Source organism: Armigeres subalbatus, chromosome 1 (assembly GCF_024139115.2).
Source record: "Armigeres subalbatus isolate Guangzhou_Male chromosome 1, GZ_Asu_2, whole genome shotgun sequence".
In the NCBI taxonomy this organism is placed as follows: domain Eukaryota; kingdom Metazoa; phylum Arthropoda; class Insecta; order Diptera; family Culicidae; genus Armigeres; species Armigeres subalbatus.
The window spans coordinates 12,460,173-12,473,366 of NC_085139.1; the positions used below are offsets into that span (position 1 = coordinate 12,460,173).

The 13,194-nt window shown below is 46.2% G+C and overlaps 1 protein-coding gene across 1 annotated transcript in view; it reads right to left on the minus strand.

The window, feature by feature from the left end:
• The window catches only part of LOC134205960 (protein serrate), a 191,239-nt gene extending 188,105 nt beyond the window's left edge, over positions 1-3,134 (minus strand). The window contains exon 1 of the mRNA XM_062681658.1: positions 3,081-3,134. Within this exon, the coding sequence (XP_062537642.1) occupies positions 3,081-3,134 (54 nt within the window). The remainder of the gene's footprint in view (positions 1-3,080) is intronic.
• Between the last annotated feature and the right edge of the window lie 10,060 nt (positions 3,135-13,194).

The window sequence follows — 13,194 nt, forward strand, 5'->3', positions numbered from 1 at the left end:
CAACAAAATTGATATTTTATTGCTGATTTGACTGTTGCTAATCTAAATAGTTAATAATCAAATAAGAAAACCTCACAAATTGGCAGAACACGTTTTACAAACTATGTTTTGGCATAATTTTGCTTCTATTTCTGCACCAGATTCGCTAGTAAGCGCCATAAACACCCAATCTACACCTAACTTTTAGTATTTTCGGTAAGCGGGAAAGCGCAAAGGTGTTGCGAGAATTTTCATCAATAATTAAAAGAGTGGCGAGTGAAACTTGTTCCTCATCAATATTTACGACCCTTGATTTCTATCATTTCAACAATCGCTTGATCTCGATATTCATTGAAAGGAAGACCCAAAACCCAGATCCAGAAACAAAGAATAGTAAAACACATTTTATTTCAATCGTTCCAAATTCGATGAAGTTTCTCTGGTTCCTTTGTTAATCAACATATTTACGGTCAGTTACTAACCCAGCATGCCTTTTATTTCTTACCATTGTTGAATCGTCAGAATTGGCTATCGGGGTCTCTTGAGACAATACTCAAATGCAATGTTTGGCTGTCCCATCGTGCGGAAAATTATTGAACTCTTTCCATGCCTCACCAACGAATCTGTAGTTTGATGACATTTTATATCACCATTGTCAGAGATTTTACGATTGTGGATTTGTAGTTCTTTGAGACTTTCGTGCAGAATCGTGGTCAATTAAGTACGCAATCACAATTGTTCGTAGATGTTGTTGATCAAATTCGCAATTTGTGGGTACATTGGTAACGATGAATCCCTTACTAATCGTGTTCTATTAGTTAACAGTTTCATCTCTCATAGTACTCCTCAATTGTAATCGCTGGAAATTGGCATGCTTGGCAATTGGCATCTGACTTTGGAATTAAATTTAGTACACCATTTTCCATTAAGTGGGACACCCGATTAAATATTTCTTCGTTAAAGCTTTGCTGTTTACTTTTCAGATTTGAAAACGTCTTTGCGAATCCTAAAGCGAAACGTATATATAAGCGTCTGTATACACGCGAAATATCACCGTAATCTTGAATTCAAATATTTATCATGAAGTCAATTGAAGGAATTATATCTCTTCATGGACTGCGCACAGTCTGCGATAGTTCTTTTGTTCTTATTCTTCAATCAAAACAGCTTCAGAAAAACGTTAAATGTTCGTATCAGTTGATTTTCGATTTGGCTTGAGTCTCACTATCTTCAAATGTGTCTAAAACTTCAAACGTTTACGATTAAATCGAAATATGGCTTGTGTTTTTTTAGTTACCTGAACCAAATGATTCGCCAACTGATGGAGTATGTAGCAACATGATTAAGCCATAAGATGCAGAAGACTATGCTACAAAATATATTCAAGCCGACATATGCAAAAAAGTGGGACACTCGAAAAATTATTGACAAGTGTTGAGAACCGATGATCTTGTCTAATACATTTTGCGTTTGTTTTTTCCATGACTTTACAACGCTTCAATATGTTTGAAATGCAATGCACTGCAAGATGGGACACTCGAATTTTTTTTTCGATGTAATTTTTCTTTTTACGTTACAAAATTCAATACTTTTTTGCTTATCCTAAAAAGAATCGAAAAGGAGTGTGTATTTAGGAGATGAAATACCTTGGTTTTGATATCAATTACTACTAATGGTGGGCATTAAGGAATTCGAAGGGATTGCAGCTCTCCATGATCTCGCACTGTGCAGACGAAACTCGAATACGCATGGATCCGAATGCAGTTAAATAACAGCACCAAATGCCATACATGGATCTAGATATGAAAATCCTTCGGTTCTTCTACAGAAAGTATTTTTCAATCCTAATTACAGATTCCATTCGATTTAACCGACATTCGATTTTGGCAACAAAACTATTCGATTTTGGCAACATTTTGGCAATTTTTCAATTTTTAAATTGCTTATAACCACGCAAATCTATTACTCCACGTGAAAAAACAGGCTAGACCCTTTAATCGACGTAAAAAAATTTACAGGAAACTAGATTTCAAAATCCGCGTAAAAAAGTGTCACAATGTCACAAAAAGTGAAGAAATGTGAAGTATCATGAGAAAGCTGGGGTCTGTATATCTGAACGCCTTTCGAGATATCCAAACTTAAAGATTCATGATTCGATGAAGCAATTATTACGTGAATAAGCGCATAGTCCCACTACAATGTGGGACACTCGAAAATTTATCGACGAGTGTTGAGATATTCTTGTCATATTTGTTTTGAGTTTGATTTTGCCATATCAGACAACTTGGATGCATAAAACATATTCAACAAAGTGGGACACTCGAAAAATTATTGACAAGTGTCGAGAACCGATGTTCTTGTCTAATATGTTTTGCGTTTGTTTTTTCCATAACTTCACAACGCTTCAATGTGTTTGAAATATTATGTGGAAGATATCGATTTGAAAAATGTATTGGAGGTAACCACTTTCCCTTCGATGGGACTCGAACCCACGACCCTCAGTACTCTGTACTTGATAACAACTCGAACTAATGATAATCGTCACAGAACTTCTGTACATTCTTTAAAAAAAAAAACAATTCCAAAACTTGGAAAGTTAAATTGGCGAATAAGACCAAATATGCCGAATACAATTCAAGATACTTCTTTGTTTTTTAGATTCTCAATGAGACACTTGATGCATCTTTTTTCCGTTAGATCGAATATATTCCATTAGTAGAAGACAGATTGGAACTTAGCAGGACACCATAGCAGTGACAGATTCAGAGACTCATAGCGACGAAGCCCTTTGTATACCCCGAGCTGCGCAGGATTTTTATGTAAATATGAGAAAAATAATACAAGATCTTGTTTCTTTAAACTGGGTAAAGAAGAAAGGATTAATATTAAAACATTTGAAAAAAATCAGAATAGATCAACACAAAATAAAGCAGGAGTATTCTGAATCTAATCAAATGAAGCATATCAAATAATATCTAGAACTGAAACGGTTGCATCACACCGCCCAATGCCCCATCAGAAAATACCAAATACAAAAGTCAACAAGTTGACAATAAGTTCAGCCTAACGTACGCTAGCTGCAATTGACAAATACAACTCACCATTGAGATCACAGACGTAAGTACGACGAAGACGCAGGCCCATGTGTTGGCCATTCTGCTCATGCTGCCCTTGCTCCCGATGCACATGCACAACTACCGTTTTCCCCCGTTCTTCCTTTCCCCCAACCGATTCGATCCGATTCCGCAGCTACTGCCTCCTGCTCGGTCCTGCTGCTTCCGCCGAGATTTGCACTAAACCCAGTCTCGCTGAGCAGCAGGGCAGTAGTCGTTGTTTTCGTTGTTGTCGTTATCGTCGTCGCCGCCCTAATTCAGTTCCGCTGCCACTTTTTTCCACTTGCTCTGTTTGCTGTTCCGAACCGAATTGTATTCATCACTTGTTCGCTACCCTTTTGCTCTTGACACTGGGCCCACACCCTGCTACTGATCGCCCGTTTTCCTACGGCCTCTGATTATGCTTCTAATGTGCCGCATTCTTCTCGATACTCTTCCGCCTCTTCTTGTGCCGGTTCTTGCGATTCATGGACAGGTTTGTGTACTCTTCCGTCACACAGAACTAAATTCGAACAATAGCAGATGGCAACGACGATGATGGAAACGGTGGCGATCGCGGTGGGAACGCCGCAATCATTGCCCTGATTTTCAATTCGCAATTCTTCAAAAATTCCTCCCAGAGAACAGCACTTGCGCGATCGTGTGCCGTTGTCAGCAAACTGTCGTCACTTGGCCACTAATGAGCGGTTCCACGAAATTTATTATCATTTTCTGCTACACCTTCTCTGTTGCACATCTGATCACGCCCAAAACAATCAACGACTTTTAGCATCCCCAGAATCACTTTTTCTCCTCCTGCGTCGATTGACTTTTCCAATCAACGCACAAAACACTGTAATTTTTGCGGGACACTTATTGCAGCAGGTTGTGACCGTACCAATCACTTATCACACATGGTCATTACGGGGCGCTCTTCTTCTGCTGCGCTGCGCTGATGGCAGGAGGACAATCCAAAAAGCGCGATCACCTGAACGCCGATCGCCGACGGCACTTTTCTTCCTTTCGTCTGCTCGCCCCGACCAGAAAAAAAGAGTAACAATTTAATTCGATTGCATTGCTCTTCTCACACATCAACTATACACACCAACTACTGTTGTTGTTGTCGTTGGACTTGGCCACACGAGGCACTAGGCGGCTGCAGTGTAATTTAATAACGGAAATCACGAGATAAGGAACGCCGTTGCACTCTTCCTCGCCGAAACCGCGCGCGCGCCAAACAACAATACAAACGCACAATACCCCCGACTGGCGAGCGGCTCGGAAGATATCCAATAAATTAGCCTGCTATGATTATGATTACGATTATTGTCACACACACTCGTTCCGTCAACTGTGGCGCTCTCACCGCCTTCCTCGAACGTCGAGCGTCGCCCAATGCTAGGGTGACGGGGTCAATGCTGTTGCTGCACCCGCAAGCACACTAAAGTCGCCAGAGGAAAACGCCGCGGAGCATAAACACGCGCGATACTAACCGAACAGCGTTGAAACGTGAACTGTTTCTCCAAACGACCCGCGGCAATGCTGCTGGCTGGGTCCGTTCGTTTGTTCCTCCGCGCAGAGCCCGCGATTCCACTCAATGAGAGCCGGTGCCCGGCTGTGCGCTGAGCTGGCGGTGAGAGATCGCCAAGGGGCGGAGTCGTTTATGCTGCGAGCGCTCACCCTTCCGACCGCGGCGACATGTTCTAGAATTTAGATACAAAGCAGAAGCATAATCTGTTTGCTTTCGCTGCCGGCTGACGCGGGGTGATGGTTGCTCCCGAGAGACAAGCGCCTCAGGAGTGAGAGAAAAGGCGAGTACCCCCGGGGTGAGTGAAGGTGCACTGCGCTCGCGCATGTGTGGATATTGTTCGAATCGAACGAAAGAGAGTTGCGCAATTTGGCTTACGGACTTGTTGCCGCGCCAAGTGGACTATCCATAAGCTTAGCAGCACGCATGCTCTTCCGAGACCGCAGTGCCGGATCTCAGCTGGTTTGTGGATGTGCTGAGTGGAACGTCCGTCCGTCGCCGTACGCTCGTCGTCAGGACCTGTGAATGGAATGGAATGGAATATACCGACCGATAGCTGGCTGTGATGATGATGCGTTGCAATCTGGCCCACCATGCACAAGTAGTATGGAGCGTGTGAAATGCCTCTCAGCAAATCACGTTTCTCGTTTCACACACTTCGTTGATCCTTTTACGCTGTAGGAGCAAAGGCTGTTAGCGAAAGGGATTTAATGTTTTTGTGGAAGAGCTCGTTCCACAGGTTGTTCACTGATTGCCGCCAAATAATGGATTCTTTCCATCTTTTTATTTGGGAATTTCATGTTTCCAATCAGAATCCGGAAAGGATTTCACCACTTCCAACAAAAAGATATTATACAATAGAAGTAATCTTGCTCTAATCTAATGTGCAATACCCCTTGTTAGTTTAGCGACACAAAGAATGATAAGAGTCAGTTACCATAATTTGTCTGAGGAAACAAGCAATGTAGACCTTGGTAAAGACACTAAATTATTATTCCCTTTTGGCTTTCTTTTTCGAAAAGATACGAACAAATAAGTAAAACTTATTTGCTTGTTATGGCATCAAGAAATTTGATGCAATATGCAATATGACATCAAAATCGTGCAACTTACGGAATGGGCTCTAATCCCCAATTCAATTAGGATTTCACGGAGAGTGGGCACGAGGGCCGCACAGTACTGTTGCAATCATGACGCAGGTAGCATCAGTCGCAGCAAAAAGTGGATCATCGAGAGGCCGTCGCCAACAGCAGCAGAACTTCAAAAATTTCCTCGCAATAATGTTCGGACCATCGTTTGGTTACTGTTAGGGAAGATCCATTAATTACGTAACGCATATCACACTTTTTGTATGAAGCATATGAAATTTTTGTAAGGGTCGTCACACTTCACTGAACCCCCCTTCTCCCTCTAAGCGTTACGTAATTTGTGGACGTTCCCTTAGTGACCCATCGTGAAATAAAAATCTGTTCTTTTCAGGACTAAAATTTTATTAGAAAAAAGTGGCCGTTTAAAAATGACGTCCCTAATTTATTGGAGTTTAAGATATTGTGCCAGTGCATACTCTCGGTATACGCAAGAACCTAACACAGAAGGAGGGATCTAAAAATCTCAAAAAGTGGTGGACGTCATAATTGAATCACCCCAAAGGGTTGATTGCACAAATGGCGTCGGTTGCGGTCCTGCGACATCAGTGGCTGTACTGTAAATGTATTCTAAATGGTGGTGACTGAGCGGAAAATCATCGAGTGACTGTCAGGCAACAGCAGCCGTTAAGTGAAATTTTTACGCTAGGTTCAGACTAACGTTTGGTAGTTCCCGAGTAGACGAAAATAGCTCAATGATATCAAATGTTGATTAGATATCAAAATGTGATATAGACATGACATGATTTATAAGAGATAAAAGATCAGACGACAATATCTATATTTTGCACTAAAATATCACGAGAAGATCGGGTTATGCTGTTTGTAAGTAGTGATCAATATCATGCGCCATTGGTTTGTTCTTCTATAGCAGCGGTTCTCAACCTGGGCTACATGTACCCCTAGGGGTACCTTTGCCAGCCCCAAGGGGTACCTTGAACCAAAAAGCATAATATCCGTTTTACGTTTCCAATGAAACTTGTTGATACAGTTTTGATAATTATGTATTTTTAGATTCCAAAACTTTGTATTGTACGTCATATGTATGGCGATCTGTAAATCAAAATCTATTGAATCATGCCCACTACAACCAGCATAATGTATAAAGGACTATGCACCAAAAGAACTAAAGGACAACAAGTTTAGTGACTAAAATCTAGAATCTAGAGGTTTGTAAACCTCTATTTGGGAGGCATGAAAGCTTCACCGAAAAGCTAAGCAGCTTCATTGATAAAGGATTGAAAGCCTTTTTTCAAGAAACTCGCATGCTTCCTTTTGAGAGGCTCCGAAAACTTATTTCAAAAGGCTTCTATAATTCGAAAACCTTCTCTCGAAAGCCTCCTCTCAAGACACTAGGAAGCCTCCGCTCTAGAGGCTCGGAAGCTTGGAAGTCTCCTTACAAGTGGCCTCCTTTTAGGAGACTCGGAAGCCTCCTTTCAAACGGCGCGGAAGCCTAATTTCAACAGGCTCGGAAGCCTCCTTCTAAGAGGCTCAAAAGCCTCCTTTCAAGAGGTTCGGAAACCTTTTTTTAAAAGTTTGGAAGCCTCCTTTCTAGAGGCTTGAAAGCCACCTTTCAAGAGGCTCGGAAGCCTACTTTCAAGAGGCTTAGAAGCTTTCTTTCAAGAGGCTCGGAAGACTCCTTTCAAGACGCTTGGAAGCCTCCTTTCAAAAGGCTAGGAAACCTCCTTTCAAGAGGCTCAGAAGCCTCCTTTCAAGAGGCTCAGGAAGCCTCCTTTCAAGAGGCTCAGAGCCTCCTTTCAAGAGGCTCAGAAGCCTACTTTCTTCAAGAGGGCTCAGGCCTCCTTTCAAGAGGCTCAGGCCTCCTTTCAAGAGGCTCAGAAGCCTCCTTTCAAGAGGCTCAGAAGCCTCCTTTCAAGAGGCTCAGAAGCCTCCTTTCAAGAGGCTCAGAGCCTCCTTTCAAGAGGCTCAGGCCTCCTTTCAAGAGGCTCAAGCCTCCTTTCAAGAGGCTCAGGCCTCCTTTCAAGAGGCTCAGAAGCCTCCTTTCAAGAGGCTCAGGCCTCCTTTCAAGAGGCTCAGGAAGCCTCCTTTCAAGAGGCTCAGGCCTCCTTTCAAGAGGCTCAGAGCCTCCTTTCAAGAGGCTCAGAAGCCTCCTTTCAAGAGGCTCAGGCCTCCTTTCAAGAGGCTCAGAAGCCTCCTTTCAAGAGGCTCAGGCCTCCTTTCAAGAGGCTCAGAAGCCTCCTTTCAAGAGGCTCAGGAAGCCTCCTTTCAAGAGGCTCAGAAGCCTCCTTTCAAGAGGCTCAGAAGCCTCCTTTCAAGAGGCTCAGGCCTCCTTTCAAGAGGCTCAGGCCTCCTTTCAAGAGGCTCAGAGCCTCCTTTCAAGAGGCTCAGGCCTCCTTTCAAGAGGCTCAGGCCTCCTTTCAAGAGGCTCAAGCCTCCTTTCAAGAGGCTCAGAGCCTCCTTTCAAGAGGCTCAGAAGCCTCCTTTCAAGAGGCTCGGAAGCCTCCTTTCAAGAGGCTTGGAAGCCTCCTTTCAAGAGGCTTGGAAGCCTCCTTTCAAGAGCTCGGAAGCCTCCTTTCAAGAGGCTCAGGAAGCCTCCTTTCAAGAGGCTCAGGCCTCCTTTCAAGAGGCTCAAGCCTCCTTTCAAGAGGCTCAGAGCCTCCTTTCAAGAGGCTCAAAGCCTCCTTTCAAGAGGCTCAGAAGCCTCCTTTCATGCGGCTCGGAAGTCTCCTTTCAAGAGGCTCCAGGCCTCCTTTCAAGAGGCTCAGAAGCCTCCTTTCATGAGGCTCAGAGTCTCCCTTTCAAGAGGCTCAGGCCTCCTTTCAAGAGGCTCAGAAGCCTCCTTTCAAGAGGCTCAGAAGCCTCCTTTCAAGAGGCTCAGAAGCCTCCTTTCAAGAGGCTCAGAAGCCTCCTTTCAAGAGGCTCAGAAGCCTCCTTTCAAAAGGCCTCAAGCGTCCTTTCAAGAGGCTTGGAAGCCTCCTTTCAAGAGGCTCAGGCCTCCCTTCAAGAGGCTCAGAAGGCTCCTTTCAAGAGGCTCGGAAGCCTCCTTTCAAGAGGCTCGGAAGCCTCCTTTCGAGAGGCTCGGAAGCCTCCTTTCAAGAGGCTGGGAAGCCTCCTTTCAAGAGGCTCGAAAGCCTCCTTCAAGGGACTCGAAAGCCTCCTTTCAAGAGGCTCGAAAGCCTCTTTCAAGAGGCTCGAAAGCCTCCTTTCAAAAGGCTCGAAAGCGTCCTTTCAAGAGGCTTGGAAGCCTCCTTTCAAGAGGCTCGGAAGCCTCCCTTCAAGAGGCTCGGAAGGCTCCTTTCAAGGGGGTCGGACATTTTTTTTTATAATTTGGAAGCCTTCTTTCTAGGGGCTTGGAAGTCTCCTTTCAAGAGATTTGGAAGCCTTCTTTTCTAGAGCCTTGGAAGCTTCTTTTCAAGAGGCTCGGAAGCCTCATATCAGAAAGCACAGAAGCCTATTTTCAAGAGGCTTGGAAGCCTATTTTCAAAAAGCTCGGAAGCCTCTTCTCAATTTGGAAGCCTTCTTTGTAGAGGCTTGAAAGACTCTATTCTAGAGGCTTGGAAACCTTTCTAGAGGCTTGGAAGCCTCCTTTATAGAGGCTTGGAAGCCTCATTTCTAGAGGCTTGGAAACCTTCTTTCTAGAGGCTTGGAAGCCTCCTTTCAAGAGGCTCGGAAGCCTCCTTTCAAGAGGCTTGGAAGCCAATTTTCAAAAAGCTCGGTAGCCTTTTCTCAACAGGGTCGGAAACCTTTATTAAAAAAAAAAAAGATTGAAAGCCTCCTTTGTAGAGGCTCGGAAGCCTCTTTCCTAGAGGCTTGGAAACCTTCTTTCTAGATACTTGAAAGCCTCTTTTCTAGAGGCTTGGAAACCTCCTTTCTAGAGGCTTGGAAACCTTCTTTCTAGAGGCTTGGAAGCCTCCTTTCAAGAGGCTTGAAAGTCTTCTTTGAAAAGGCTTGAAAGCCTCCTTTTAAAAGGCTCGGCGGCCTCCTTTCAAGAGGCTCGGAAACGTCCTGTCAAAAGGCTCGGGTACGTCCTTTCAAAAGACTCTGAAGCCTCCCTTCAAGAGGATCGGAATTCTTTTTTGAAGAAGACGAAGAAGCTTCCTTTCAAGAGGTTCTGAAGCCTCCCTTCAACAGGCTCGGAAGGCTCTCCTCACGAAGCACGGAAGCTTACTTTCAAAAAGCTTGAAAGCCCTCAAAGGTCATCAACGTCTTATAGGAAGCTTGATCTTTAAACTGAAAGAGGGTACCTAAATTAATGTAAAAGTTCAAAGGGGTACCTATCAAGAAACAGGTTGAGAACCGCTGTACTACAGCATATTTAAATGATATTTTGGTGCAAATTTTTGATGTTGTTGCCTGTTATTTTATCTCTTATATCAATCAAGTCCACATCATGTTTTGTTATTCTGTTCATGGCTTCTGCCCGGGTTATGAGTGATTGGAAAGGCGCATTGTGGATTGATAAATAAACTATTTTTTTTTCAGATCCACCATTCTGAACGAGCCGATCAGTTTGCTTCAAAGTGCGTAAAATAGCCCCTTGGACACGGCAGAAACTTGCAGTTGATATCAGCGATAGCGCTTGTTGAAAGAAGACGCTGGAAAAAATCTTTCGTTTGGATGACGACTCAAATCATCGAGTGGCTGACGTTGCCGTCAGTAGCAGTGAAACGGTATTTTATTTCAAAATTTTGATTTTCTGCGCGGTACGAAAATCCCTTTTTTCTGTGAAAACGGCTGGGCTCTGAAATGAGGCCGTTTTGGAAGGAGCTACGTTCTCGTTCTTGTTCACTTGGAGCTTTGATTTCCTCCGAGACGGCTTGGCCAGCTCTCACGAGGGCGATGAACCGTAAACGCGATGGAGGTCGGAGGATGAAGGTCGAATCGACCGAGGGCATGCCCGTGAAGACGGTGGTTCCAAAATCTACCCAAACTGAGGCTCAAGTATTCGCGGGCATGTCGGGGGTGACTGCTCCAACGGAGCAGACACAACAACGGGGGAGACAGTCTCCAGGGGCGGAGCTCCCTGAGGGCCGCTCCAAAACGCGGAGGGCTACTACCCCGAACAAGGGTAGTGCGGCTGGGAAGCTGAACCCCGGCCAGGTACCTCCAAAACCGGGAGAAGAAGGACCTGGAAAGGTCCGTCCACCCAGGAAAGACGGTGGTGAGGGGTTACGGCAGGCTGAGAGCTCTCAGACCAGGGGGGGATGACGCTTCCTGGACTCTGGTCAAGAACAAGAGGAAACCGAAGACGTCAAGGACCGAAAAGAAGGCCCAGCCGAATGAGGGTAGCAAGAAGTTTAGGGTAAGCACCAATCGCTCCAGGGGCGATGCCCTAGTCATCAAGACGGACTAGGCTAAGTACTCGGACGTCTTGAAGGCTATGAGGAGTGACGTCAAGCTCAGTGAACTCGGCGCCGACGTACGTCAAATAAGACTTACCCGGACGGGCGAGATGATCCTCGAGCTGAAGCGGGGCGTCTCGCAAAGACCTAGACGAGATCACCAAAGTCGAAGAGCTAGTCACGGCACTGCGGCGACAGTGTGGAGTGGAGGCGCTCAGGTAGCATTGGTTCGGCTATCTCCAGCGAACGCCTCCAAGGTAGTCAAGTGGGAGGGTCAAGGTGGGATGGTCGGTGTGCCCTGTGGGCATATACGAGCAACTCGAAGTTCGCTTCAAGTGCCTGGAACCGGGGTACAAGAGATGGAACTGCAAAGGCCCAGACAGAAGCAATCTCTGCTGACGCTGCGGATTGGAGGGACATAAGGCACAGTGCTGCACGAACCCTCCCAATTATTTGATTTGATCCAACAGCAAGCACCCCAGGGAGGGTTCGAAGTGCCCGGCGTTTAAGCGTGCTGAAAAATCACAGTGCCGGTAACGCAGCCAAAGCTGAACCACAGTGATGCAGCCCAGCAACTGCTGTGAGACAGTTGCTGAATGGGAGACGGATAACGGCATCATAGCAGATCCTTATCGGGTACCCGCCAGGAACGGTAATTGGGTCACCGATGGGTCTAAAATGGCGGCGATATGGACAACGGGGAAATACCCAGTCCAAGAGTTGGTGTCTTCGACACACGAGGGCTTCGTCATTGCCAAAATCAACGGGGTCTTCTTCTGCAGCTGCTATGCGCCTCCTCGATGGTCGATCGAGCAGTTCGGTCGTATGCTGAATTATTTGACGGCTAACTTGATGGGGCGTAGGCCGGTGGTGATAGTGGGGGACTTCAACGATTGGGTCGTGGAATGGAGAAGCCGTTCCACGAATCAACGGGGGCAGATCCAGCTGGAATCAATGGCCATGTTGGATGTGGACTTGGCCAATATCGGTACCAAAAGTACCTACAGCTGGAACGGGGCCGAGTCGATTATCGACGTTATGTTCTGGAGCCCTGGCTAAACGAGTAGTTCGAACTGGAGGGTCTCACAGCGACTACTTGGCGGTTCGCTACAGTATCGACTATACGACCAGCATTCAGCGGACGGAAGAAGGGCGAGGCCTAGCCCTCGTATGTGGAAGACATCGTACTTTGACAACGAAGTGTTTAAGGAAGCGCTGCGCTGCAAGCACAATACTTTCGATCTGAGCATCGAGCAGCTGGTAACAGTACTCTCGCGTGCATGCGATGCCACCATGCCCTGGAAAGTCCACCCTAGGAATGGGAGGCCACCGGCTTTACTGGTGGACTCAAGCAATTGCTAGCCTGCGCCGCGCCTGCCTACGGGCACGGAGGCGAATGCAGAGAGCACTCACAGAAGAGGAGCGTGTTGAACGACGGGTGGCTTTCGTGGCTGCTAGAGTCGCTCTGAAGACTGAGATTAGATCAAGCAAAAAGCCTGCTTCTAGGGCCTGCGTCAAAGTGCCAACGCGAATCCATGAGGTGACGCCTATAGGGTCGTAATGAGAGCGGTCTCCAGAGATGCTGGAAAGGATCATCGCGGGGCTCTTCCCACGTCATGACCCAAGTCCCTGGGCTCACTTTGTGGAGCTGCCAGGGGCCAGGGTGGTCGACAAGGGAAGAGTAACTGTGGCGGAACTTTCGGGGATTACACAGTCCCTTAGTGTAGGTAAGGCACCAGGACCGGATGGTATTCCGAACCAGGCCATCAAAGCGGCTATTGCTGAGGCTCCCGAGATGTTCAGATCTGTCATGCAGAGATGCCTGAACGAGGGAGTCTTTCCTGAAGCATGGAAAAGGCAGAGCTTGGTCCTATTGCCAAAGGCGGAAAAACCACCGGGGGATCCGTCGGCATATAGACCACTATGCCTGCTTGATACGGCGGGGAAGGTGCTCTAGAAGATCATCCTCAACAGGTTGTTGATACGGACAGAGGGTGCGGATGGTCTATCGAGTAACCAGTTTGGCTTCCGAAAGGGTAAGTCGACCATACACGCTATCTTGTCGGTTACCAAATCCGCGGAGATAGCTATCCAGCGTAAGAGGAGGGGAGTTCGCTATTGTGCAGTAGAGACTCTCGACGTGAGGA